Genomic DNA, 25,802 nt, shown 5'->3' with positions numbered 1-25,802 from the left:
ATCATAGATCGGTGGAGCGTGTGTGGTTAACCGGCACATCGATTAGGTGATAATATTAAGGGTACCAAGTGAGTTTGCATGGTTATTCACACCTTGTTTTGTGATCCTCGGCATCCCAGTCACAAAACTTGAGAGGGCACAATCGAGATTGAAACATGCCATTGAAAAGTTCAATGAATCTCAAAAGATCTAGGAGTTTCAAATCCAATTAAAACCTAATAAATTATTTCGTTTTTCATGGTGGAAATTGGTGAATCGTCATTCGCCTACCTTCAAATATTTTATAGCTTGGATTACGGCATCCCTCTTCCAAGTTATAAAATATTGTGTTGGGTCCTAGCCTTAATATTTCATATTGGGTGTTATATTAAGGACTTGAATCAACTAACTTGATTTTCTCCCATTGTAGATGTCTGGTTCAGACAACTATGATCTTCCCAAATCGCTTGAAACAAGCTTTCCTCCTGAAGATGATGTCCCTCAACATCATGCTTCACTCCCTCCACCTCCTCCATTTATTCTCCCTGACCCACAAGCCCGAAGACTTGAAAGGTTCAAGGTCACTCAAGCTCTACTAGAAATGAAACATAAAGATGGAAGACCTTTGTGCACTCATGTCTTAGGAATGAAGTCACACATTGACAGGTTGAGAATGTTGGGTGCTGTTATTTCAAGTAAGTTCGCTGTTGACTGGGTTCTTCAGTCACTTCCTGAATCGTATGGTGAGTTTATTAAAGACTACCATATGACAGATCCTGACATAACCCTAATAGATCTTTCTTATTTGCTTGTTGCTGCTGAATCAGCAATGATTTGGCGCAATGGTCAAGCAAATATTGATGGAAGGTCTAATTCTCAAACTTCCATGGACATGGACAATGGTAACATTGGAAGTCCAGAAAAGCTTTCTCTTCCCAATGAAAAGGGATCGGCCTTGGTCAACCCGGTTGACCAAAAGGTAAAGGGAAAGGCTAAGTCTGTGATTGTCTCATGTACCATTCCCAAAGAGTCTATATGTTTTTATTGTCATGAGAAGGGACATTGGAAGCGAAGCTGCCCTGAATACCTGAAATGTTTGAAAGCAAGTAGAGACAAAATGTTTGACTCGGCTTCAGGTAAGTCCACTATCTAACTTTGTTAAAATTCCTAATTGTTGATTCTTATTACATGATGTGACTAGGTTGCATCTTGATGTTTAGCAGGATCGAGCAAAAGGAAGGTTAAAATAAGAGTGTGCTGAATCTGATCACGAAGATGGATTTCTATCGCATGGTTCGAGGATCGGATTTTTTGAGCTACTACTTAAAAGTTATGATAGATTGCTAGGAATATGTAATATCATAGTTTTCATTTGAAGATGCATTGTAAGGAATATTTTTCCGCAATTTATAAAGAAATAAAAGTTTTGTTTAGTTTATTTTATATTATATCCCCTTACAATGGCATTTATGGAAAATTGATGTTTGTATGTTTCTAGCAATATTGGAAATATGAGTTTGATTCTCTCATATGTGGTAGTGTCTGAATTTACCAAATGAGGAAAGGTTCTCATCACCTAAGCTTCAGTTAGACAGAAACTTGGAATCATACAAGTTGTATTGTATGATGAATGAGAATTTTCATCTTTGTAAAATTAAGACTAATTCATTGATCACATGCATATGTGAGTCAATTGAAGGACAAAGGAATTAGGCACACTGGGTGTGTGCTGGTCAAGGTCCACCACAAAGATCATATCATCATGATTTACTAAAGATTAGTAAATATGGTTATACTTATAAGGTTAAGTATAATTCTGTAACATTGGAAAAGTTTCAATGTATGGCAGAACGGATGAGAAGAATCAAATTTGGCAGAAAGATAAAAGTTTCTCAAATCTGAAAAGATGGGAGAGTGCTTTAGTATCATGTTTTTATGATCATCTTAATGATTATGAAACCATATCACAAATTCATACTCTAAGGACATCTTAGTGCATTGTTATGACTAAGATGAGGGGTCATGAATTGTTGGAATGGTTAAAATCAAAAAGATGGATCATACATGTTTTTATGATCATCTTAATGATTATGAAACCATATCACAAATTCATACTCTAAGGACATCTTAGTGCATTGTTATGACCAAGATGATGGGTCATGAATTGTTGGAATGGTTAAAATCAAGAAGATGGATCATACTTCGTTCCAAACAACTCTTAGAGTCATAATCCAAGATTGTAACATTGAGTGACATAAAGTAAGGTTTAAAACACTTATCAAATGTAGTGTAAAATGTTTTCTACTCCTGTACATTTGAAATTGGTAAGTTGTGATGTCTTGGATAAGACAAAGACCAACTAAGACCAATTGTGTGAAGTGTTTATCTTGATAAGAATCTGCACTATCCCTTGAATATTTTTTTTGTCAAGGAATGGTTCTTGACTAGGGAAACTTATATGTCAAGAGGACAGTGGGAGTCTTAAAGATCCTGAAAGGATTTCAAGATTTAATCAAGAGTAAAACCTGAGTTTTATCACTAGCACACGACTTAAGGTTTGAAACCTGTTAAGTTGACATAATTCTTGTTTCTGTGTTTGTTCCTATTAAGTTGTCTATGCATATGAGTTCTGTTAGTTCTAAACTGTGTGCATAACAGCTTGGAAGCATTGGTGGGCCTTGTGCTACCAGATGACAAGAAATTAAGATTGAACAAGTTCAATCCATGTAAGGCTGAATTTGTTACTAACCTTGTCTTGTGATTATGGTTTTGACAAATTCACATGGATAGGAACTCATACACCATAAAATCTAAGTGTCATAAGGTTTCTCTCCGATTCATGAAAATGATGGTGAGCAAATGCTTTCACTAAGAAGATTTTAAGTAGATAGCAATTGTGATGTTTGCATTCTCAAAGTCGTTAGTGGAGCGTGTGTGTTTAACCGGCACACTAACATGGACTTGTGAGAAATAGCAAAGGTCTAAACAATTAAGACTATGATTACGGCATCCCTTTTCATAGTTATGGAAATTGTTTAGACACATATGTGAGCTATCTAAGAAAGGGTGTACGAATCTAAATTTCAGAAGTCCAGCTGATTTCTGGAAATATGTCAGAGCTAGTGGGAGCATAAGTGTTATGCTGATAATCATCATGTTAGTGGGAGCATGATTATTATGTTTAGTGTTGCAAGTTAGCAATGTTAATTATAGAAAAACAAAAGTTTCAATTCGTAAAGTTGTAGGGGTTGAAAAAGTTGTTTTGCTATAATTAAGGGAGAGGAAATTATACTTCATTTCAATTCTAAAAGCTTAGATTGAGTTTTTAATCATCTTTAGTCAAGGATATATATATGAATTTTATGTTGGAATGGTTCAACATAAGGAAATTCTATATATATTGCGTTCTCAAATTCGATTATGATTACGGCATCCCTCTTCATAGTCGTTTTTTGAAAACATGGCAAATAAAAAATATTGTAGCAAAAGACTGATCTAGTATCAGGTCTTTATGTGAGACATCATGAATCGTGTCCCATATGCTTCGGATATAGGATCGGTCACACGTGCTATAATATTTATCCTTTCTAAATTTTCCAAATGCTTAGGGCATTAAGAAGGGAAAAGTCTAGAATTGGATATGACTAAAGTGATTAAGCAATTGTCGAGGACAATCTAAGGTTCTCCAAAGATTGGTTGCTCAGGGACAGTTGGAAGTATAGTGTTAAATTTTGGAAGGACCATATGGATATATTCTGAAAAGAGGTAGCTCTTATTCAGATATGATAATCAAAATGGGAATATGGAAATTTTCCATATTGGGTGTTGGATATTAAAAATCTATGAGAAAGTTAGAAACTTTTATGCAAGAAGGATGTTCAAAGCAATGTACTTTGAATATGAGAGTTCGTTTCCATAGAGTTGATCTCCTTTGGAATCCTCTGTAATGACTGATGACAAGGTTTTGGTGACCTTGTGCATAATCATTACGAGAGGATCAGTGCATATAAGTTTAAAATCTAACAGTTTTTTGGTAAATGGTAGGAATTAGGAATTATTACATTTACAATAAGGATTTGGGATTGTGAAATGAGCATCATTGGAATCATGTTCAATTGATCTATTTCACAAAGTAAAGATCATAGACAAACATAGTGTGCATACTTGGAGTATGGCATAACTATTGTTTAGAAAAACAAAGTGTACATGCTAGGAGCATGGGACGACTGTTGTTTTTGTTCAAGTATTAAGTTGATTATTTGAAACATTATACAATGAATAATGTGTAATCAATATGGTGATAAATAAAAGGTGGTTTTATTTATATTCAAAAGGGTTCTGAGACCATATTGGATTCGATTATTATTGTGATTCACTTTGCATGTTTTGACTTCCAGAATAGCTAGGTTATTCTTTCCGAATGACTAAGTTATTTAAACACTCCACAGTCGTTCATATGTTGGAAGTAGGTATGAATTAAGACTGTTATGAATCGAGTTTGTAGATGGCTAAATGTGTTTAGTCATGGCAATGGTTGCTACAACATTCATGAGTACTCATAAGTTATGAGTATTGGAATTAACCCACGCTCACTTGTATCATTTCATGGAATTTATCTCGAGTGATCGTGAGACGGTAATATCATATATAAGTCTTCAAACCTAGAGATATGAGTTGTTACCTATGAGTTGGTTGTGCATTGATTGCACGTAAACGCATCAGTAACTTGATGTTATAAAACGTGCCTTTGTGTATAATTCAACAAGTAGTAGAAACAAGTATATGAGTCGAAGTTTATCTGTTCCTTCTAGTCCTTGGAGGATTAGAAGCGATATCTGGGCCCCTCGATCATTCTGTTTTGACCTATGTACCGGGCCCGGTCAGAACCTAATTGATGTGTTCAATTTAGTTTTTTGTCAAACAAATCGGAAATCGGGAAACAAACTGCTGGACAATAAGTACGACGTTGTTCCATGTATTTGTCCGGCTGATATCATGAGAACAGAGGATTATATGATCACTTATCTAAAATGGCGCTTCATAGTTCAACAGAGTTTTCGAGAGCTACGATTGCTGGTTGGTTCCTGAAGTAACATACGCAAATACAGTTATTAGACTTATCCAAGTGGGAGACAGTTGGATAAGGTGTCTAAGTCCATAACTTATTTGGTATATACTTGACCCGACCCGGCATGGTCCATTTGGGTTGCACTTCACCCAAACTGTTGATGGATAATTTTATGAGAATTGTATACTTATGATTTATTAATATATTATAAGTTATAATATATTAATATAAAGTCATGTTATTTAATTAGTTTTAATCTTGAATTAATTATGAATTGATTTAGTGATTAAAAGGAAGACTAATTAAATCATGGGCTATTGTATTTATATGGTGTGGGCTAATGCTCATTTGTTAATGGGCTAAGCTTATATGGAAGTCCATGGATGATCCATGGAGCTTTTAACCCATGGATCCTTGGAAGAGGAAAAGACATGGGTTATTAGGGTTTCACCTTAACCATGCACACTATATAAACAAGCTTATGTTGCATGAAAAAGACACTAATGTGTGTGTAAGTGTGGTGGCCAAAATCAAGAGTTAGTATACTCTCTCATACATTTTCCAAGTTTGTGGTGATTTGTGATTTCCATTTGAGGCATTCACATTATTGGTGCTTGGCTCTCAAACTCCAAGGAATCAACAATCAACAAAAGGTATGTAACTCATCTAGTTCTTTTATGTTTAAAAGTACCCCATGCCATGCTAGATAGGTTATAAACCTTAGAAAATAATATTTTGCATGTATCTTAGACAAACATAGATCCAAGGTTTAATAGGGTTGCATGTACACTTAGGAAGTGTTAGAATGCTCAAAACCCAACAATTCACACCTTGTTTGTGATCCTCGGCATCCCAGTCACAAACTTGAGAGGGCACAATCGAGATTCAAACATGCCACTGAAAAGTTCAATGTATCTCAAAAGATCTAGGAGTTTCAAAACCATTAAAACCTAATAATAAAATATTTCATTCTTATGGTGGAAATTGGTAAATCGTCATTTACCTACCTTCAAATATTTTATAGTATGGATTACGGCATCCCACTTCCAACTATAAATAGTTTGTTGGATCCTAGCCTTAATATTTCATTTGGGTGAATTATTAAGGATTCCTAATCTAATGAAACTTGTCTTTTTTTCCTTTCAGATGTCTTCCAACAATGCTTCTGGCTCAAACCCAACAGGCTCCTTTTCCCTTATGAACTTGTGTGGTAAGGTCATCCTTGATGGATCCAATTTCAATGAGTGGCTCAGAAACATCAGAATGATTACCCACTATGAGGACAAAGAATATGTCCTCGATAGGGAGCTTAAGGTTGTGAGTGAAGCCGCTGCTACTCCTGAAGAGTTTGCAGAGTTTGTTGCACATGAAAAGGATGCTACTAAAGTAGCATGCATCATGATGGCCACCATGACTCCTGAACTTCAAAAATCCTATGAAGATTTCTACCCCTATGAGATGCACCTGGATCTGATGGAAAGGTACCATCAGAGCGCGCGTCAGGAGAGGTATGAAATCATCTCCTCCATGATAACCGCAAGGATGAAGGATGGTGAACCCATCACCGGTCACTTGCAGAAGATGCAAAGGTTCGTTGACCGGTTGTTGAAGCTAAATGTTGACTTTCCTGAGGAAATGGCGATTGACATCATTCTCCATTCCTTACCTCCAAGTTATGATCAGTTTCGTATGACTTATCATATGAACAAGGAGGAAGTCACACTTAGCAAACTTCAAGGACTCTTAAGGATAGCTGAAAATGGCCTTAAGGGTAAAGCGGTTGCTACTTCTACTCCTTCAACAGCCCCTGTTCTGGCTATTGGGCAGGGAAAGGGTAAAAAGAGGAAAAATCCTTCGAAGGGTACCAAGGGTAAGACTCTTGATGGTTCCTCTTCAAGTGGGACAAAGAAAGGTCCCATTACTCTTCTTCAAACCCAAAGGAAGCACAGTGCTTCTATTGCCAGGATAAGGGACACTTCAAGCGAAGCTGCCCTAAATATCTGCAAGATGTAAAGGATGGGAAGGTTAAACCCACCCATGCAGGTATTTACACAATATTGTCTAATAACTCATCTAATGCTAATTCTTGGGTGCTTGATACAGGTTGTGGTATTCACATCTGTACTGATTTGCAGGCACTAAGAAGAAGTGAGCAAGTGGAGCACGGGAAGATAAACTTAGTCATGGGCAATAGGAAAGCATCACCTGTTACCAAGATAGGAGTTTATTCTTTATTGCTTAATAATGGGTTAATGTTAGATTTGAATAAGTGTTGTTACTCGCCCGAAATGGCGAGAAATATTATTTCTTTTCATGGCTTGTACAAACAAGGTTTTTCTTTTTCATTTGATAATAAAAATGGTGCTATTAATGTTGATTACAATGATGTATTTTACTTTAAAGCATTACCTTGTGATGGTGTATATGAAGCCGTGAATGTTGTACACAATCTAGGAAATAATGTGTTGTGTATTGATTCTTCAGATAGCTTGGATAAAGCATCCTTGTGGCACTGTCGTCTTGGACATGTTAACAAGAAGCGCATAGGCCAACTCCAAAAGGCTGGAGTCTTGGAATCATTTGACCTCAAGTCAGGTGATAGTTGCGAGTCTTGTTTACTTGGAAAAATGAAAAAGTCACCCTTCACACGTACTTGTGATAGGGGTGAAGGTTTGTTGGACCTTGTACACACGGATGTGTGTGGGCGCTTCAGAGTTGCTACAAGGGATGCTAATCGCTATTATGTGACTTTTACTGATGATTACAGTAGATATGGATATATTTACTTAATCAAGCATAAGTCAGAAACCTTTGAAAAGTTCAAAGAGTTTAAGCAGGAAGTGGAGAATCAATTGGGCAGGAACATCAAGATGCTCCATTCCGATCGGGGAGGAGAGTATCTTAGCATTGAGTTCCTTGACTATCTTAAGGAATGTGGGATTGTCTCACAATTGACACCTCCCAGAACACCACAGTTGAATGGTGTAGCTGAAAGGCGCAATCGAACCTTGTTGGATATGGTTCGTTCCATGATGAGTCGAGCTTCGTTACCAATCTCTTTCTGAGGGTATGCCTTAGAGACTGCCGCCCATATCCTTAATCTAGTCCCTACTAAAAAGGTTGCCAAAACACCTCACGAGATGTGGACTGGGAAAGTTCCCAATTTGGACCACATCAAGATTTGGGGTTGTGAAGCTTTCGTGAGGCGTGAGACTCATGATAAGCTTGAACCTCGAAGTGAAAGGTGTATTTTCATCAGCTACCCACAGAGATCCTTTGGTTACCTCTTCTACAGACCCAGTGATAATGTGGTCTTTGTAGCAAGAAGAGGAGTCTTTCGTGAGAGAGAATTCATAAGCCAAGGGGACAGTGGGAGGCAAATTGACCTTGAAGAGCTTCAAGAGTCAAGTGGTGAAGGAACCTCAAATGCTATCGAACAACCTGAGGAGGAAACTCCTGTTGATCCGATAGATGAGTCTGTACCTCCAAGACGTTCCACTAGGGTGAGGAACACACCTGATTTTTATTATGGTTATCACATCACCACTGAAGGTGATACATTTATTAGTGATAGTACACTAATAGATTTGGATGAACCTAATAATTACAGGGAAGCCATGGCAGGCCCTGAGTCTGCTAAATGGAAGGAGGCTATGGACAGCGAGATTCAGTCCATGTATAACAATCAAGTTTGGAACTTGGTTGACAATGTACCAGGTCGTAAGACAATTGGGTGCAAATGGATCTTCAAGAAGAAGACCCACATGGATGGGAAGGTACATACTTACAAAGCGCGACTGGTTGCGAAGGGCTTTACTCAAACTCCGGGAGTTGACTATGATGAGACCTTCTCACCAGTAGCTAAGATTAAGTCTATTAGAGTATTGTTAGCCATAGCTGCATTTCATGATTATGAGATATGGCAAATAGATGTCAAAACCGCTTTCCTTAATGGAAAGTTGGCTAAGGATGTTTACATGGCTCAACCAGAGGGTTTTGTCGATACAAGATACCCTAATAGAGTGTGTAAGCTTGATAAATCCATTTATGGATTGAAACAAGCATCTCGCAGATGAAATCTTTGCTTTGATGAGAAAGTCAAAGAGTTTGGCTTTTCTAGGAGTGAGGATGAGTCTTGAGTGTATGTCAGGGCTAGTGGGAGCATAATTAGCTTCTTGGTGTTGTATGTGGATGACATACTTCTCATAGGAAACGACGTCCCAACCTTGTAGGAGGTTAAGACCTGGCTTGGGAAGTGTTTCGCTATGAAGGACCTTGGAGAAGCTGCCTATATCCTAGGGATAAGGATATTGAGAGATAGGAGTAAGAGACTAATTGGACTTAGTCAAAGTACTTACTTGGATAAGGTGCTGAAAAGGTTCAGCATGCAAGAATCCAAGAAAGGAGAATTACCGATCCAGAGTAATGCCAAGCTGAGTAAGACTCAGAGTCCGAGTACAGAGGCTGAGATAGCTTAAATGAGTCATATACCATATGCTTCCGCTGTGGGCTCGATCATGTATGCTATGACTTGTACTCACCGTGATGTGGCTTTTGCTTTGAGCATGGTCAGTAGATATCAAGGGAACCCTGGCAAGGCACACTGGACAGCGGTAAAGAACATTCTCAAGTATCTGCGGAGGACTAAGGATTGGGTCCTTACCCTCGGAGGCAGTGATGACTTGAGAGTGGAAGGATATAGCGATGCTAGCTTCCAGACTGATAGGGATAATTTCCGCTCTTAGTCAGGCTGGGTCTTTATCCTAAATGGAGGGGCAATTACTTGGAAAAGTTCCAAGCATGAGACAGTAGCTGATTCTACTTGTGAATCAGAGTACATAGCAGCAAGTGAAGCAGCTAAGGAGGCGATATGGCTAAAGAACTTCATCGGAGACCTTGGAGTTGTACCAGCTATAAAAGAGCCAATGGAAATTTTCTGTGACAGCGAAAGTGCGGTTGCTTTGGCTAAGGAACCGAGAGATCACGGGAGATCTAGGCACATTGACAGAAAATACCATTTCATCAGACATCGAATAGAAGAAGGACTCCTCGTAGCTAAGAGGGTATCATCAGATGAGAACCCGGCAGATCCCCTCACGAAGGGACTGAGCAGGGTTAAGCATTTACAGCATGCGAGGCGCATTTGGCTGAAGGATGATATTAGTTTCAATAATTAGATTCCTGAAACTTGTAAAATGTAATTAACATTTGATGATAAATAAAAGTTGTTATTTATTTATGAGTAAGGTGTTACTATCTTGTGTTGATTGTTTACTATGTTTCAATTTTGCATGTTTTTACTTCCAGAATAATTATGTTATTATTCAAACCATCCACAGTCAGTCAAACTTTGGAATTAAGTATTGATTTAAGACTGTCATGAATTTGGCTTGTATGATTTGTCTAAAAGTGCTTTGGACAATGCAATGGTTGCTACAACATTCATGAGTACTCATAAGGGCTGAGTATTGGATCCAACCCACGCTCACTTGCATCACTTCATGGAATTTATCTCGAGTGATCGTGAGACGGTAATATCATATAAATCTTCAAACCTAGAGATATGAGTTGTTGACTATGAGTTGGTTATTCATTGATTGCACGAAAACGCATTGGTAACTCGATGTCATAAAACGTGCCTTTGTGAATAATTCAACAAGTAGTTAGTACAAGCATATCAGTCGAAGTTTATCTGTTCCTTCTAGAAATAGAAGCGATATCTGGGCCCCTCGATGATTTGGTTTTGACCTATGTACGGGGCCCGGTCAGAACCTAATTGATGTGTTCAATTTAGTTCTCTGTCGAAACAAATCAGAGATCGAGAAACAAATGTTGGACAATAAGTAAGACCATGTTCCATGTGTTTGTCCGGCTGATATCATGAGAACAGAGGATTATATGATCACTTATCTTAAATGGTGTATCATCATCATCTCAGTTCCGAGAGACTTTGAAAGAGCTACGATTGCTAGTCGGATTTTGAAGTCATATTTGCTAATATAGTTATTAGACTTATCCAAGTGGGAGACTGTTGGATATAGTGTCTAAGTCCATAACTTTATTTGGTATGTACTTGACCCGACCCGGCATGGTCCATTTGGGTTGCATGGCATTGCAATACTTGGATAGACTAAATGAGAGAATAAGGCACTTATGATTATTAATATATTATAAGTCCTAATATATTAATAATAGTATTATTTAATTAGTATTGATCAAGCATTAATCTAGTATTAACTTGGTGATCAAAGTGAGACTAATTAAATATATAGGGTTGATTATGACAATCATCAATTCTTTTATGGTGGATTAATGATCCATGGTTTATGGGTTTGGTTATAACCATATGGAGCTCCATGGATAGTTCATGGGAGTTACAAACCCATGGGTCATGGGAAATCAAGAGTCATGACAATTAAGGGCATTCATGTGTAAACCCTAATTGTGACAACACTATAAAAGGAACCCTATGGCTAGCAAAATCGTGACCTAGTGTTACTAGAGAGGGCATAACCGATTTTGAGTGCTAGAAGTATTATCTCAAGTTATTCCAAGTCTTGTGGTGTTGTGTGAAGCATTTGAGGCATAACATTTGGGGTGTTAGGCTCACAAAGTCTTGAAGGAATCCAAGCAACAACAAGGTATGTATTTCTACTAGTTTTTATGTTTTATGTAATCCCCATGCCATGCTAGTTAGGAAATAACCTTGAAAAAGAAATTTGCATGTATATAGAGAAAACATATATTCAAGGTTATTAGGGTTGCATGTACACTTAGGAAGTGTTAGAATACTCAAAAACCCATCAAAAGCTTGGTTTGGGAAGATCATTGTTGTCTAAACCAGACATCAACAATGGGAGAAATTCACGTAAACTTAATTTAAGTCCTTAATATAACACCCAATATGATATATTAAGGCTAGGACCCAACAAACTATTTTATAACTTGGAAGAGGGATGCCGTAATCCAAGCTATAAAATATTTGAAGGTAGGTGAATGACGATTCACCAATTTCCACCAAGATAAACGAAATGTATTATTAGGTTTTAATTGGTTTTGAAACTCCTAGATTCTTTTGAGATTCATTGAACTTTTCAATGACATGTTTCAATCTCGAGTGTGCCCTTTATGTTTTGTGACTGGGATGCCGAGGATCACAAAACAAGGTGTGAAGTAACCATGCAAATATACTTGGTACCCTTAATATTTACCCCTTAATCGATGTGCCGGTTAACCACACACGCTCCAACGATACTATGATAACCATTAAGTTACCCTTTGCCTACCTCGTTAAGTCCAGGTTAGTGTGCCGGTTAACCACACACGCTCCACTAACAGCTTAAACAAAGTGCAAAGTGTAATTTCATGGATTAGCACCTTATTCACATTTTCCTAAGTAACTAAGATTGGGAATTTATAAGTGTTTAGTTACTTAGTATTTATCATTATACTTATAATGAAGGGAGAATTATAGTCCTTGTCCTACCTGTTCGGCTAACGACCCTCCACCGGTCAAGGAAGCGGTGAGTGAGAGTGGACACCCATTAAACTGCCATTTTATAGGCAGTAACCTTATACCCCCCTTATAGACCGGCTTCGTGAATGAGGCCTACTAATGGTAAGACGACTTGCTCTTAAACATATAATATATTAAACTTTTAATATTATAATAGTATAAGGGTGTATTTTAGATATTAAAATACATGGTGGTTTAATCTATTAATTAAACTAGACTTTTAATTTAATTAAACTCAAACCATATATTTATGGATTAATAATATTGTTTTAATTAAACGCTTTAATTAACTATTAATAAAGTACATAAGAGTTAATTTGAACTATTCAACAAAACATCATAATTTCAATTATTAAACTCAAAATTAAAACAATTTAATTAATTGTTTAAGTTATGAACCCAAGAGTTTTAGAATTCAATTCTTTTTTTCATAAAAAACTTTTCTCAAATTCCAAAACTTGAGGGCAAGTTTTGTAATTCTTGAAAACCTTTGGATTGCATAACTTATGGAATTAATGGTGTTTTATGATGAAACTTTCCATGTTCCATAACTTAAGAACAAGTTATGGAATTCTTTAAAACATTAACACCAAATTTTGTAACTCCATAAAAACTTTGAATCAAATTTTTTTTTTTAAAAAAACTTTCATATCCATAACTTATGGAAGTTTCAAAAACCCTTAAGATCACAACTTTAAAAAAAACTTTTGAGCTCCAAAATTTTATGACAAAATATGTAACTCCTTAAAACATTTAGATCAAACTTTTAAAACTAATAAAATAATCATATCATTTTATCTTTTACTAAATTTGACCTAAGTCAACTCATATAACAAATGATTCAAATTTTACAAATAATTCGTTTTTCACAAAACAAGTAATTATCTTAATATTTGACAAACGTCATGTTTTTTTTCCCTTTTTTTTCCAACTTGAAAATAAAACATTTGCATCAATATAACAGAAAACAACCCATGGCTCTGATACAACTGATGGGTTTTGAGCATTCTAACACTCCGATGGTGTACATGCAACCCTATAAACCTTGGATCTATGTTTTCTCTATTATACATGCAAATATTAACTATTCCAAGGTTTCATCTTAACTTGCATATTATGAAGCACCTATACTACAAAATTCTAGGTAGATGAGATACCTTTTGATGTAGCTTGATGTCTTCAAGCTTTAAGAGCTTAGCCCCAATAGTGTGGAAGCCTCAAATGGAATCACAAATCACCAAAACACCTTGGAAGAACTTGAGAGAATATGTATGCACACTAAAATCGGCCCACTCTTATTTTCACACACTTGTGCCAATTTTGTGAGCCAAGGACCCATTTATATATTATGGAGGATTATGGTTACATCCATGTAAACCCTAATACCCATGACCTTTCATTTACATAGGATCCATGGGTTAAAAGCTCCATGGACCATCCATGAAAGCTTAACCCAACCTAAATGAACTTGGCCCATTCTATATATATAAGAGTCCATATTTAATTAGTTCTTTTTGATCACTTAATTAATTCTAAATTAATTCTTGATCAATACTAATTAAATAATATGATTCCATATTAATATATTAGAACTTATAATATATTAATATAAATCATAAATATACTATACTCAAAAGACTATCCATATAAATTGTGCCGGTGAAGTGCAACCCAAATGGACCATGCCGGGTCGGGTCAAGTACATACCAAATATAGTTATGGACTTAGACATTAATCCAACACTTGTTAACTCCTGCTCATCGGTCAGATGGCAGAGGCGAACTGTGTTGACTCCGGAGTTATCACGAATCTCCATGACTTGGTCGATGGTTGCTCTTCCTTGTTCAGCATTGCGAGCAACACGACGAACAAAGATAGGGAGGACTCTGTCAGCTTAACCTCCCTCGTTCAGGTTGTAGAAGCTTCAATGTACATTATGAGGAGGTGGTTGTCCCTGTTCGTGGCTCCACCTTCCCAAGTTCACTGCCCACAGAGGCGTCGGGCCTTGAAAATCCTGTCGAGGGTTAGGATTTTGGGCAACTTGAGGTATATTATAGACCTCGGGTTATGAGTCAGAGTCTTCTTGAACTTCCTCCTTATTCTCTTCCTCAGAACTCGCCTCGGGGTCTTCTTCTATCAGGACCATAGGGTTATCTTCTTCTGGTTCAGCTTCGAGCCAACAACCGTTCCCTTGATTGGGAAAGTACGGGTCACCTGGTAGATGAAATACAACCATGTTATCTAAGCGAGAAAAGGGGTGTAAGAGACATATACTAAATGTATTCCTAAAAGATATTTATAGGGTGATCCTTACCAGTTACTTTTATACTTACGTAGTACATACCAGCTATATATAACCAAGATAGAATAGACCTTCGAATAAGTGATCCAACTCTAAGACCACAACCAAAAAAGGAACAAGAAGTAAATAAGAGATCACAGATTCTAAGTCTATAGTATCTTAGTCATATATAACCTTAGCGTATCCACTCAGCAACTATAGACCTACTAGTAAAGACCTTTTTAGTTTTCACATAAGTTAATTATAGTACCAAAAAATACTCCTATAGTATTTTAAGTTTATGTTATGTTCTAGTGTTTCATTGTAGTAAGAGTTGGTAAGTTTTCAGACTTGTTGCAACACCACAACCATTCCTAGGCATATGCTAATCACTTCTCGGATAGATATAGTTAATCAAGCTATATCAATCCCAGTTCTGATTATAGATCCCCAAGCCTACTTGTGCTATTCAACAATTACAATACTTTTGTTCTGTTCTAGTATAACACTGTTCTGTTATGAATGCATGTATGAATACTTTAGTAAAATATTTGTTATATTTAAAAAGTATAACTCTTGGTCAGAGTGTTTTAATCCCATTGTATTTATAGTTGTATATCTTTTATGGGTTGATATACTTAGTTCACTATAAACAATGCTCTGATACCAATCTTGTTGGATTAGTGTCTAAGTCCATAACTATAATTGGTATGTCATCGAAACATTTGGGTTGCATGGCATCGGAACATTTGGATAGACCATTTATGAGGAAAAGACATTTTGTGACATATTAATATATTATAAGTTCTAATATATTAATATGAAATCATGTTATTTAATTAGTATTGATCAAGAATTAATTTGGACTTAATTTAGTGATCAAAAAGAGACTAATTAAATATATGGGGATTGATTGTGTAAATCATTCATTCTTATATATGTGGGCTTATGATCCAAGATTCCTTTATGTTGGGTTTAACCCATGTGGTGATCCATGGATACTCCATGGAGGTTAAAACCCATGGAGCATAAGGAATGGGTAAAGTCATGAGTTACATGGTGTAACCCTAATAGCCACACTATATAAGAACCCCTTTAGTCCAAGAAATTGGCACTGGTGATACATATTTTGAGGGCTAGCCGATTTGAGCATGTATGTCTTCTTCTCTTGGTTATTCCAAGAGTTCATGATGTTGTGTGAACCATTTGAGGTGTCACACTTGGGGAACTAGGCTCTCAAGCTTCATGGAGTCAAGCAACAACAACAAGGTATGTATTCTATCTATTTTATTATCCTGGTATCAATGTTTTGGTATGCTAGTTAGGATAATACTTTGGATAATCATATTTGCATGTATAATAGAGAAAACATAGATCCAAAGTATTTAGGGTTGCATGTACACTTAGGAGTGTTAGAATGCTCAAAACCCATCAGTGGTATCAGAGCCTAGGCTTGTTTTCAATTATACTTGATGCAAATTGCTGAAAAATGCTGAAAAAGTCGAATTTCGGGCATTCTGAGCACTGGACTCGCCGAGTCCACTGATGAACTCGCCGAGTCCATGAAGAAAATCATCCTACTCGGCGAGTAGGTTGATACACTCGACGAGTAGGAGCCCCAGACAGCATATTTTCGAGTTTTTTGGCTAGAAATGGACTAGAAACATTACCCTAAAATGTTTTTGAACTTATAAACTTGTTTTTGATGTGGTAATGTTCATACTAATCCAATTTCAAAGATAATTGTCAATAGATTCATGTTTTGTATTAGTTTAGTGATTAGGCTAATTACATGAAAAAGTTTGATTTGAATTATCTTGTTCTTATGAGTTGCTTAGATTAATAGAAAAGTTAATTGATTATGTGTTTTCAATCCATTTTAATCTAAGAGTTGATTCTAAAATGTGTTTTTTGTAACTTGTCCTCAAGTTATATGAAAAGTCACATTTAAGTTTCATAAAACTCATAAAAGTTGGCAATGGTTACAAAAATGAAGAGTCTTGTCCTCAAGTTATGGAGGTTCAAGAGTCACTTCATTAAGTAATAAAATGTGTAACCTTAATTAATTCCATAAATTACAAAATAAAGAAAAGTTACATTCTTTTATTAGTTTAAAGTCTTCCATAACTTGTCCTCAAGTTATGGAACTTGAAGAGTTTTTTAATTAAAACTAATTTAAACACATAAGTTATGGAATTAATTAGTTTTGAATAATTTCAAAACTTGCCCTCAAGTTTTGGAATTTGAAAAGTTTTCTCTTATGAATACTTTAATTCCAAGTTAAGCCCTTAGAATTTTAAAAGTTAAAATTCAACCCTTATACTTTATAATACTATAAGTTAATAAGATATATATGTATAAGAGAAAGTCAGTCTTACCGTTAGTAGGCCTCATTCACGAAGCCGGTCTATAAAGGGGGTATAAGGTTACTGCCTATAAAATGGCAGTTTAATGGGTGTCCACTCTCACCCACCGCTTCCTTGACTGGTGGAGGGTCGTTAGCCAAACGGGTAGGACAAGGACTAGAAATCTCCCTTCATTAAAAGTATTAATGATAAATACTAAGTAACTAAACCATTTATAAATTCCCAATCTTAGTTACTTAGGAAAATGTGAATTTGGTGCTAACACATGAAATTACACTTTGCACTTTGTTTGATTCGGTTAGTGGAGCGTGTGTGGTTAACCGGCACACTAACTTGTATTTAACAAGGTAGGCAAAGGGTAACTTAATGTTTATCATAGTATCGATGGAGCGTGTGTGGTTAACCAGCACATCGATTGAGGGGTAAACACTTAAGGGTACCAAGTATATTTGCATGGTTATTCACACCTTGTTTTGTGATCCTCGGCATCCTAGTCACAAAACCTGAAGGGCACACTCGAGATTGAAATATGTCATTGAACAGTTCAATGAATCTCAAAAGAATCTAGGAGTTTCAAAACCAATTAAAACCTAATAATACATTTCGTTTATCTTGGTGGAGATTGGTGAATCGTCATTCACCTACCTTCAAATATTTTATAGCTTGGATTACGGCATCCCTCTTCCAAGTTATAAAAGTATTGTGTTGGGTCCTAGCCTTAATATTTTATATTGGGTGTTATATTAAGGACTTTAAATCAACTATCTTGAATACCTCCTAAAAGATGATCTTCCCAAATCTCTTGAAACAAGTTTTCCTAAAAATGAAGATGATGTCCCATGGAAATCATACTTCTTTCACCTCCTCCAATTATTCTCCCTAACCCGCAAGGTCCTGAAAAGTTTAAGGTCACTCAAAGCCCTATTGGCAAGCAAAGGTCTATATGTGATCACATCTTGGAGATGTAGTCAGATATTGACAAGCCGGGAGAGTTGGGTGTCAAAGTCTTGAGAAAGTTGGTGACTCAACTATTTTCTAAGTCACATAGTGAGTTCCTTTGGGACTCCTATGAAACAGACTATGACAAGACCCTTAAGGATCTTATCTATTTGCTAAGATGAACTTCCTAAAACTTTGTGGACATTGACAATGATGACATTGGATATCCAGTAAAGCTCTCTCTTCCCAATGGAAAGGGATCGGCCATAGTCAACTCGGTTGACCAAATGTTAAAGAGAACGGCTAAGTCTGAGATAGTCCCATTATCAAGGGTCTATTGCCAAAGAAAGGGGCATTGGTTGCGAAGCTGCCAAATTTACCTAAGGATATTAAAGTCAATAAGTTTGACTCTACTTCGGGTAAAGTCCACTATCTAACTCTGCTAAGTTTCTATTCTGGATTTCTAGAGCATAGTTTGAAGATCGGATTCTTGAGCTACTTCTTAAGAGTTATGATATATTGCTTAGGAATAAATAACAACAAAGTTTTCATGTGCTTTTGCATTGTAAGGATAGTTTTTACGCAAAGTTTTTTAAAATAAAAGGAAAAATGATGATTTTATTTATTTATTTTAAAATATCCTTACAATGGCATTTGAGGAAAAAATTGTTGCTTATAAGATTCCATTAAGAGCAAGAGTGGAAATATGAATTTGATTCTTTCATTTGTGGTAGTGTCTAAATTTACCAAATAAGGAAAGATTCTCATCACCTAAGTTTCGGTTGGATAGAAACTTGGAATCATGCAAGTTGTATAGCATGATGAATAAGAACTTTCAAGCATTGGAAAAATTAAGACTAAGTACTTGTTCACATGGATGTGTGAGTCAAGTAAAGGATCGAGTACACATTCTTGTGCACTGATTAAGTCCACCACAAAAGATCGATAAGACTATTCGTCATGATTTACTAAAGTTTAGTAAATATGGTTATACTTACAGGCTTAAGTATAATTCTGAAGCATTGGAAAAAATTTCAGTGTATGGCGGAACGAATGAGAAGAATCAAATTAGGCAGAAGGATAAAAGTTTCTCAAATCTGAAAAGATGGTAGAGTACTTGAGTATCATGTTATATAATCATCTTAATGATTAAGAGACCTTATCACAATTCATCCTCTAAGTGCATTCTGGTAGCTAAGAAGAGGAGTTATGAATTGTTGAAGTGGTTAAATCAAGAAGATGAGTCATATTTCACTCCAAAACAATTCTTAGAGTCATACTCCAAGATTGTAACTTGAGTGACATGTCTTAAAGAAGGTTTAAAAACACTTGTCAAATGTAAGAGTAGAAGGTTTCTACTCTTGTACATTTGAAATTGGTAAGTTGTGATGTTTTTGGATAAAACAAAGACCAACTAAGGCCAATTGTGTGAAGTGTTTGTCTTGATTAGAATCCACACTATCTCTTGAATATTTGACAAGAGAGTCTTATATGTCAAGAGGACAGTGGGAGTCTTAAAAGGTCTTGAAAGTCTCAAGAACTAATCAAGAGTAAAACCTAAAGTTCTTCACTAGCACACGACTTGAGGTTTATAACCTATCGTGTTGACTATTTCTGTGTCCATTCCAGTTATAGTTGGCTTTGCATATGAGTTCTTAGAGTTCTCAATTGGTTGCACAGCAACTTGGAAGCAATGGCAGACCCTTGAGCCGCCACATGGCAAGAAATTAAGATTGAGTTCAGTCCATATGAGTTTGAATTTGTCATTATCCTTGTCTTGTGACTATGGTTTTGACAATTCACATGGATAAGAACACATACACCATTAAATCTAAGTTTAATAAGGTTTCTCTCTGATTCATGAAAATGATGGTGAGGAAACACTTTCACTAAGTAAATTTTAGCTAGATAGCAATTGTGATATTTGCATTCTCAAAGTCGTTAGTGGAGCATGTGTGGTTAACCGGCACACTAACATGGACTTGTGAGAAGTGGCAAAGGTCTAAACAATTGAGACTATGATTACGACATCCCTTTTCATAGTTCTTAAAATTTTTTAGACACACAAGTGTGCTATCTAAGGCAAGGTGTATGATTTTGATAAAGTTTTATCAAAGCAATCTAGTATCAGAAATCTGAACTTTGGTAAGAAAGTCAATAAAGTATTGATTTCTAGAAGTCCAGCTGATTTCTGATTACATGTCAAAGGTAGTGGGAGCATAAGTGTTATGCTAATAATCATCATGTTAGTGGGAGCATGATAATTATGATAAATGTTGCAAGTTAGCAATGTTAATTATAGAAAACAAAAGTTTCAATTTGTGAGGCTGCAGGGGTTGAAAAAGTTGTTTTACTATAATTAAGGGAGAGAAAATTATACTTCATTTCAATTCTAAAAGCTTAGATTGAGATTTTAATCGTATTTAGTCAAGGATATATATATGAATTTCATGTTGGAATGGCTCAACATAAGGAAATTCTATATATGGGTCCATTATTTGCGTTCTAAAATTCGATTATGATTACGGCATCCCTTTTCATAATCTGAATTATGAGAACTTGGCAAATAGAAATGGAAATGTTATAGCAAAAGACTGGTTTAGTCTTTATGTGAGACATCATGACTCGAGTCCCATATGCTTCAGATATAGGATCGATTACATGTGCTATATTTATCCTTTCTAAAATTTTCCAAATGCCTGGGGCATTAAGAAGGGAAAAGGTCTAGAACTGGATATGACTAAAAGGATTAAGCAATTGTCGAGGACAATCTAAGGTTTACCAAAGATTGGTTGCTCAAGGACAGTTAGAAGTATAGTGATAATTCTGGAAGGACCATATTGACATAATCTGTAAGGAGGCAACTCTTGTTCATAAGTGATAGTCGAAATGGAATATGGAAATGTTTCAAAGTTGGAAATTATTCAATCTGTGTAAGATTAGGAAACTTAATGCACGAAGGATATTTCCAAGGAGCTGATCTCCTTTGGAATGCTCTGTAATGGTTGTTGTCAAGTCTTTCTGACTCTGTGCATAATCATTACAGGAGGATCAATGCATATAAGTTTAGAATCTAACAGATTTCAGTAAATGGCATGAATTTGGAATTCTTGCATTTGCAGTAAGGATTTGGGACTGTGAAAGAGGATCATTGGAGTTATGTTCAATTGATCTAATTCACAAAGTGAAGATCATAGACAAACATAGTATGCATACTTGGTGTATGGCATGACTAGTGTTTAGAAAACATAGTGTACATGCTTGGAGCATGGGACAACTATTGTTTTAAATTCAAGAATAAAGTTGATAGCTGAAACAGTATACAATGAATAATGTGTAATCATATGGTGATAAATAAAAGGTGTTTTATTTATGTTCATAGGTTTTGATACCATATTAGATTCTATTATTATTGTGTTTCATTTTGCATGTTTTGACTTCCAGAATAACTAGGTCGTTCTTCCTGATTGACTAAGTTATTCAAACTATCCACAGTCGGTCATATGTTGGAAGTAGATATGAATCAAGACTGTCATGGGTTGGCTTGTAGAGGTCTAAGATGTTGGACAAGGGGCTACAACACTCATTAGTGCTCAAAACTTCTAAGTATTGGATTCAACCTGCGCTCATTGGAATCACTTCATGGATTTTATCACGAGTGATCATGAGACGATAATATCTTATATTCTTCAAACCTAGAGATATGAGTTGTTACTATGAGTTGGTTGTACATTGATTGCACGAAAACGCATTCGGTAACTCGGTGTTATAAAACGTGCCTTTGTGTATGATTCAACAAGTAGTAGAACAAGCCATATGACTCGAAGTTTATCCATTCCTTTTACCTTCGGGATAAAAGCGATATCTGTGGGCCCCTCGATGATTTGGTGATGACAAATGTAAGTGCTCGGCCGGGCCTGGACTGATTTGATTTGTTCAATTAGTCAATCGTCATAAATCGGAAATCGGGAAACAACAACTGGACAGAGAGAATGATTATAATCCATGTCTCAGTCCATATGATATCTAGAATGGAGGAATATATGATCCCTTATCTAATGGACAAGTCATTGACAAAGGTCAGAGTTCATCTACAAGGTCAGAGTTCGACAGCGGCAATAATATTTTTAGACTTATCCAAGTGGGAGACTGTTGGATTAGTGTCTAAGTCCATAACTATAATTGGTATGTACTTGACCCGACTCGGCATGGTCCATTTGGGTTGCATGGCATCGGAACATTTGGATAGACCATTTATGAGGAAAAGACATTTTGTGACATATTAATATATTATAAGTTCTAATATATTAATATGAAATCATGTTATTTAATTAGTATTGATCAAGAATTAATTTGGACTTAATTTAGTGATCAAAAAGAGACTAATTAAATATATGGGGATTGATTGTGTAAATCATTCATTCTTATATATGTGGGCTTATGATCCAAAGTTCCTTTATGTTGGGTTTAACCCATGTGGTGATCCATGGATACTCCATGGAGGTTAAAACCCATGGAGCATAAGGAATGGGTAAAGTCATGAGTTACATGGTGTAACCCTAATAGCCACACTATATAAGAACCCCTTTAGTTCAAGAAATTGGCACTAGTGATACATATTTTGAGGGCTAGCCGATTTAAACATGTATGTCTTCTTCTCATGGTTATTCCAAGAGTTCATGATGTTGTGTGAACCATTTGAGATGTCACACTTGGGGCACTAGGCTCTCAATCTTCATGGAGTCAAGCAACAACAACAAGGTATGTATTCTATCTATTTTATTATCCTAGTATCAATGTTTTGGTATGCTAGTTAGGATAATACCTTGGATAATCATATTTGCATGTATAATAGAGAAAACATAGATCCAAGGTATTTAGGGTTGCATGTACACTTAGGAGTGTTAGAATGCTCAAAACCCATCAAATCTGTCACACCCCAAACCGAGATGGCGAAAATATTCGAGGGAGGAGGACGTCATGTATAGTATCATAACAAAGTACAATAGTAAAACAAGCAACAACATTCATTGCATTAATAATATAGTTAATACATGTGTGTTATTTGTATAGTTGTATGACACCAAAAATGTAACATCAAAATAAAAGACGAGTCTTGAACATGCTCCGTCTTCTTAAAACTTGTGCTAGAGTACCTGTCTACTGGTTCCCTGACAGTACAAGTTATTTTGAAAGAGAGTATCAACATTTAAGTTGGTGAGTTCATAAGTATTTAGTGTCAAATTTTTGTAGTTGTTTTATGAAAATGTTAGTATACTTCCCAGAAAATCCTATATTTTCTTCTTAAAATGAAAAGTAGTCTTCTACCAAAGACCCAACTATTTGTATGTTTGTTCTCTTGTAATAGTGTCAAATGTATGTTTGTGCTTGTAATAGTATAAAATGTATGTTTGTACTTGAAATAGTATAAAATGTATGTTTTCCATATTTGTAACTATCTTAACAAAAAAAATAGTATGCATTGCTCATGTGAGAATATCACTGTATGTTTGTAATGGAAAATGAAGGTTTACAGTAGTATTGTTTTAAAATACACTACGAATGAATTAACTGCCTTGTAACCGAGTTGGTTAATTAAAATTTAATGTGAATAAGGTTATAACCATGATTTATTGACTAGTATAAAACACGGCGTTCTTCAGGCGTTGAAAATGATATGTTATTTGTCACCCGTAGACCTGCAGGTCCCACTAGGGCTATAAACGAACCAAACGAACACAAACAGAGGCTTGTTCGTGTTGGCTTGTTTAACTTTAACCGAACAACAAACAAGCACGAACAACTAAACGAACAAACTTTTTATGTTCGTGTTCGTTCGTTAAGCAACTTAATGTGTTCGTGTTCGTTTATGTTCGTTCGTTTAGTTAATAAACGAACATAAATGAACACAAATGAACTTAAACAAACACAAAGGCAAACGAACTTAAACAAACATATAACAAACATAAACGAACATAAATAAACAACCATGAACTTAAACGAAAACAAACACGTGTTTAACATTTCAATACAATAATAACATTCTACTTAGTTGTTAGACAAAAACATAACACTACAATAAAGTTTTACTTAGTTTTTTGTTATTCCATACAAAAATAACCAAATAATACTTCAAAAAAGACAAAAACCATTTCCCTTGTAGCCTATCCTTCAATTCAGCATCCATTCTTTCAATTCAGCATCCATTCTACTAACAAATAAACATAAATTATATCAAAATTATTGAAGTTATCTAAAAAAGAAATGAGAGTGAAAGTATATAGAATTTATTTACCTTTACCATAAAGAACATTAGTTATCATCTTAGTCCTCAAGGTAGTTCAATAGATACAATATCCTCATTTTTCTATTACACACCAAAAAGTTATCAGCTCAATAAATTCATAATATTAAGAAAAATAATAAGAAATATACATTGTTTTTCTTTTTCTCTAACCCATAATAATGTCTACACCAATAAGCTCCACAAATAAGCATATCTACCATGTTTGTTCCTAAAGAGGAGCGATGTGGATAAATAACCCTCCCACCAGCACTAAAAGCAGATTCAAATGCCACAGTAGTGACCGGAATTGCCAAGATATTGGCAGCCATTTTGGACAGAATTCTAAACTTTAGGTTGTTCTCTTTCCACCATGCCAATGCATAAAAATATACATCTGGTTCACCAATGTAAACTCCATCTTCCAAATAAGTATCAATTTCTGATTTTGGAGCAGTAAAACGATCAACACTTCTAATATGTTGATCATAAATAGCTGTCCCAGTTTTAAGACCTTTACCCAACCGCCTGGTTAAAGAAGCAAAACCACTCTTGGGAGCGGCATCACCACTACTTGTTGCACTACTTGATGAAGCAATAGCTGATGCTTTATAGGCTTCAACATACTCTTCGAATAATAGATACAAAGTATCCCGAAATATTTTGATTTGTCGAGGAGCCTCGTTGTCAGAATATATGGCCTTGAAAGAGAAGTCAATCAATTTCATTTTATACCTGGTACAAAAGAGTAACAATTAAAATAAAAAAACGCCAAATAAAACCAAATAACTCAACTAAATTCATTTTATACCTTGGATCCAAAGCCGCACCAATTGAGATCAACAAATTACAATCACCCCAACATTTGTCAAATTTTGTCTTCATTTTAATGGCCATTGATTTCATATATTCACTTCAATCTAAAGCTACTTCATCCAAAGCTTCCTTTATTCAAAACAACTCGCTAGGAAATAAGTTGGATGTAGGATATTCAGAACCTATTAAAAATAAAAATACATATATACATCAGATTACTTTTTAGTCAAATCAACATACACATATAAATCAGATTACTTTGTAGAAATTTTTTTAAAAATAAACATACATGTATGATATATGCATCAGATTAGTGTCTAATCTAAAAGTGATTATTAAACCAAATCATATAAAAATAAATAATACTTGAAATGATTTTTGTAGTTTCCTCAAAAAGTGATAGAAAAGAGCAAACATCTTCAACTTTCTTCCAGTCTTCCTCACTTGGCAAATTTTTATATGTGGACTCTCGATCGACATAATTTACAAACACTTATTTGAACTCCAAAGCATTAGACAACATAGCATATGTAGCATTCCATCGAGTAGAAACA

The 25,802-nt window shown here is 35.5% G+C and overlaps 1 protein-coding gene across 1 annotated transcript; it reads right to left on the bottom strand.

Annotated features, from left to right (window-relative positions):
* Window positions 1-24,480: 24,480 nt before the first annotated feature.
* On the bottom strand, window positions 24,481-25,329 carry LOC145122033 (zinc finger BED domain-containing protein RICESLEEPER 2-like). Its single transcript, XM_079057711.1, has 3 exons — window positions 25,244-25,329; window positions 24,585-25,167; window positions 24,481-24,516 (listed from the first exon to the last, which is right to left on the bottom strand). Exons 1-3 carry the CDS (start codon window positions 25,327-25,329, stop codon window positions 24,481-24,483), a joined length of 705 nt encoding a protein of 234 aa, XP_078913837.1.
* Between the last annotated feature and the right edge of the window lie 473 nt (window positions 25,330-25,802).

Source organism: Lactuca virosa, chromosome 6 (assembly GCF_052849685.1).
Source record: "Lactuca virosa cultivar CGN04683 chromosome 6, Lactuca_virosa_CGN04683_v6, whole genome shotgun sequence".
In the NCBI taxonomy this organism is placed as follows: domain Eukaryota; kingdom Viridiplantae; phylum Streptophyta; class Magnoliopsida; order Asterales; family Asteraceae; genus Lactuca; species Lactuca virosa.
This window is presented reverse-complemented; position numbering and strand designations above follow the sequence as displayed.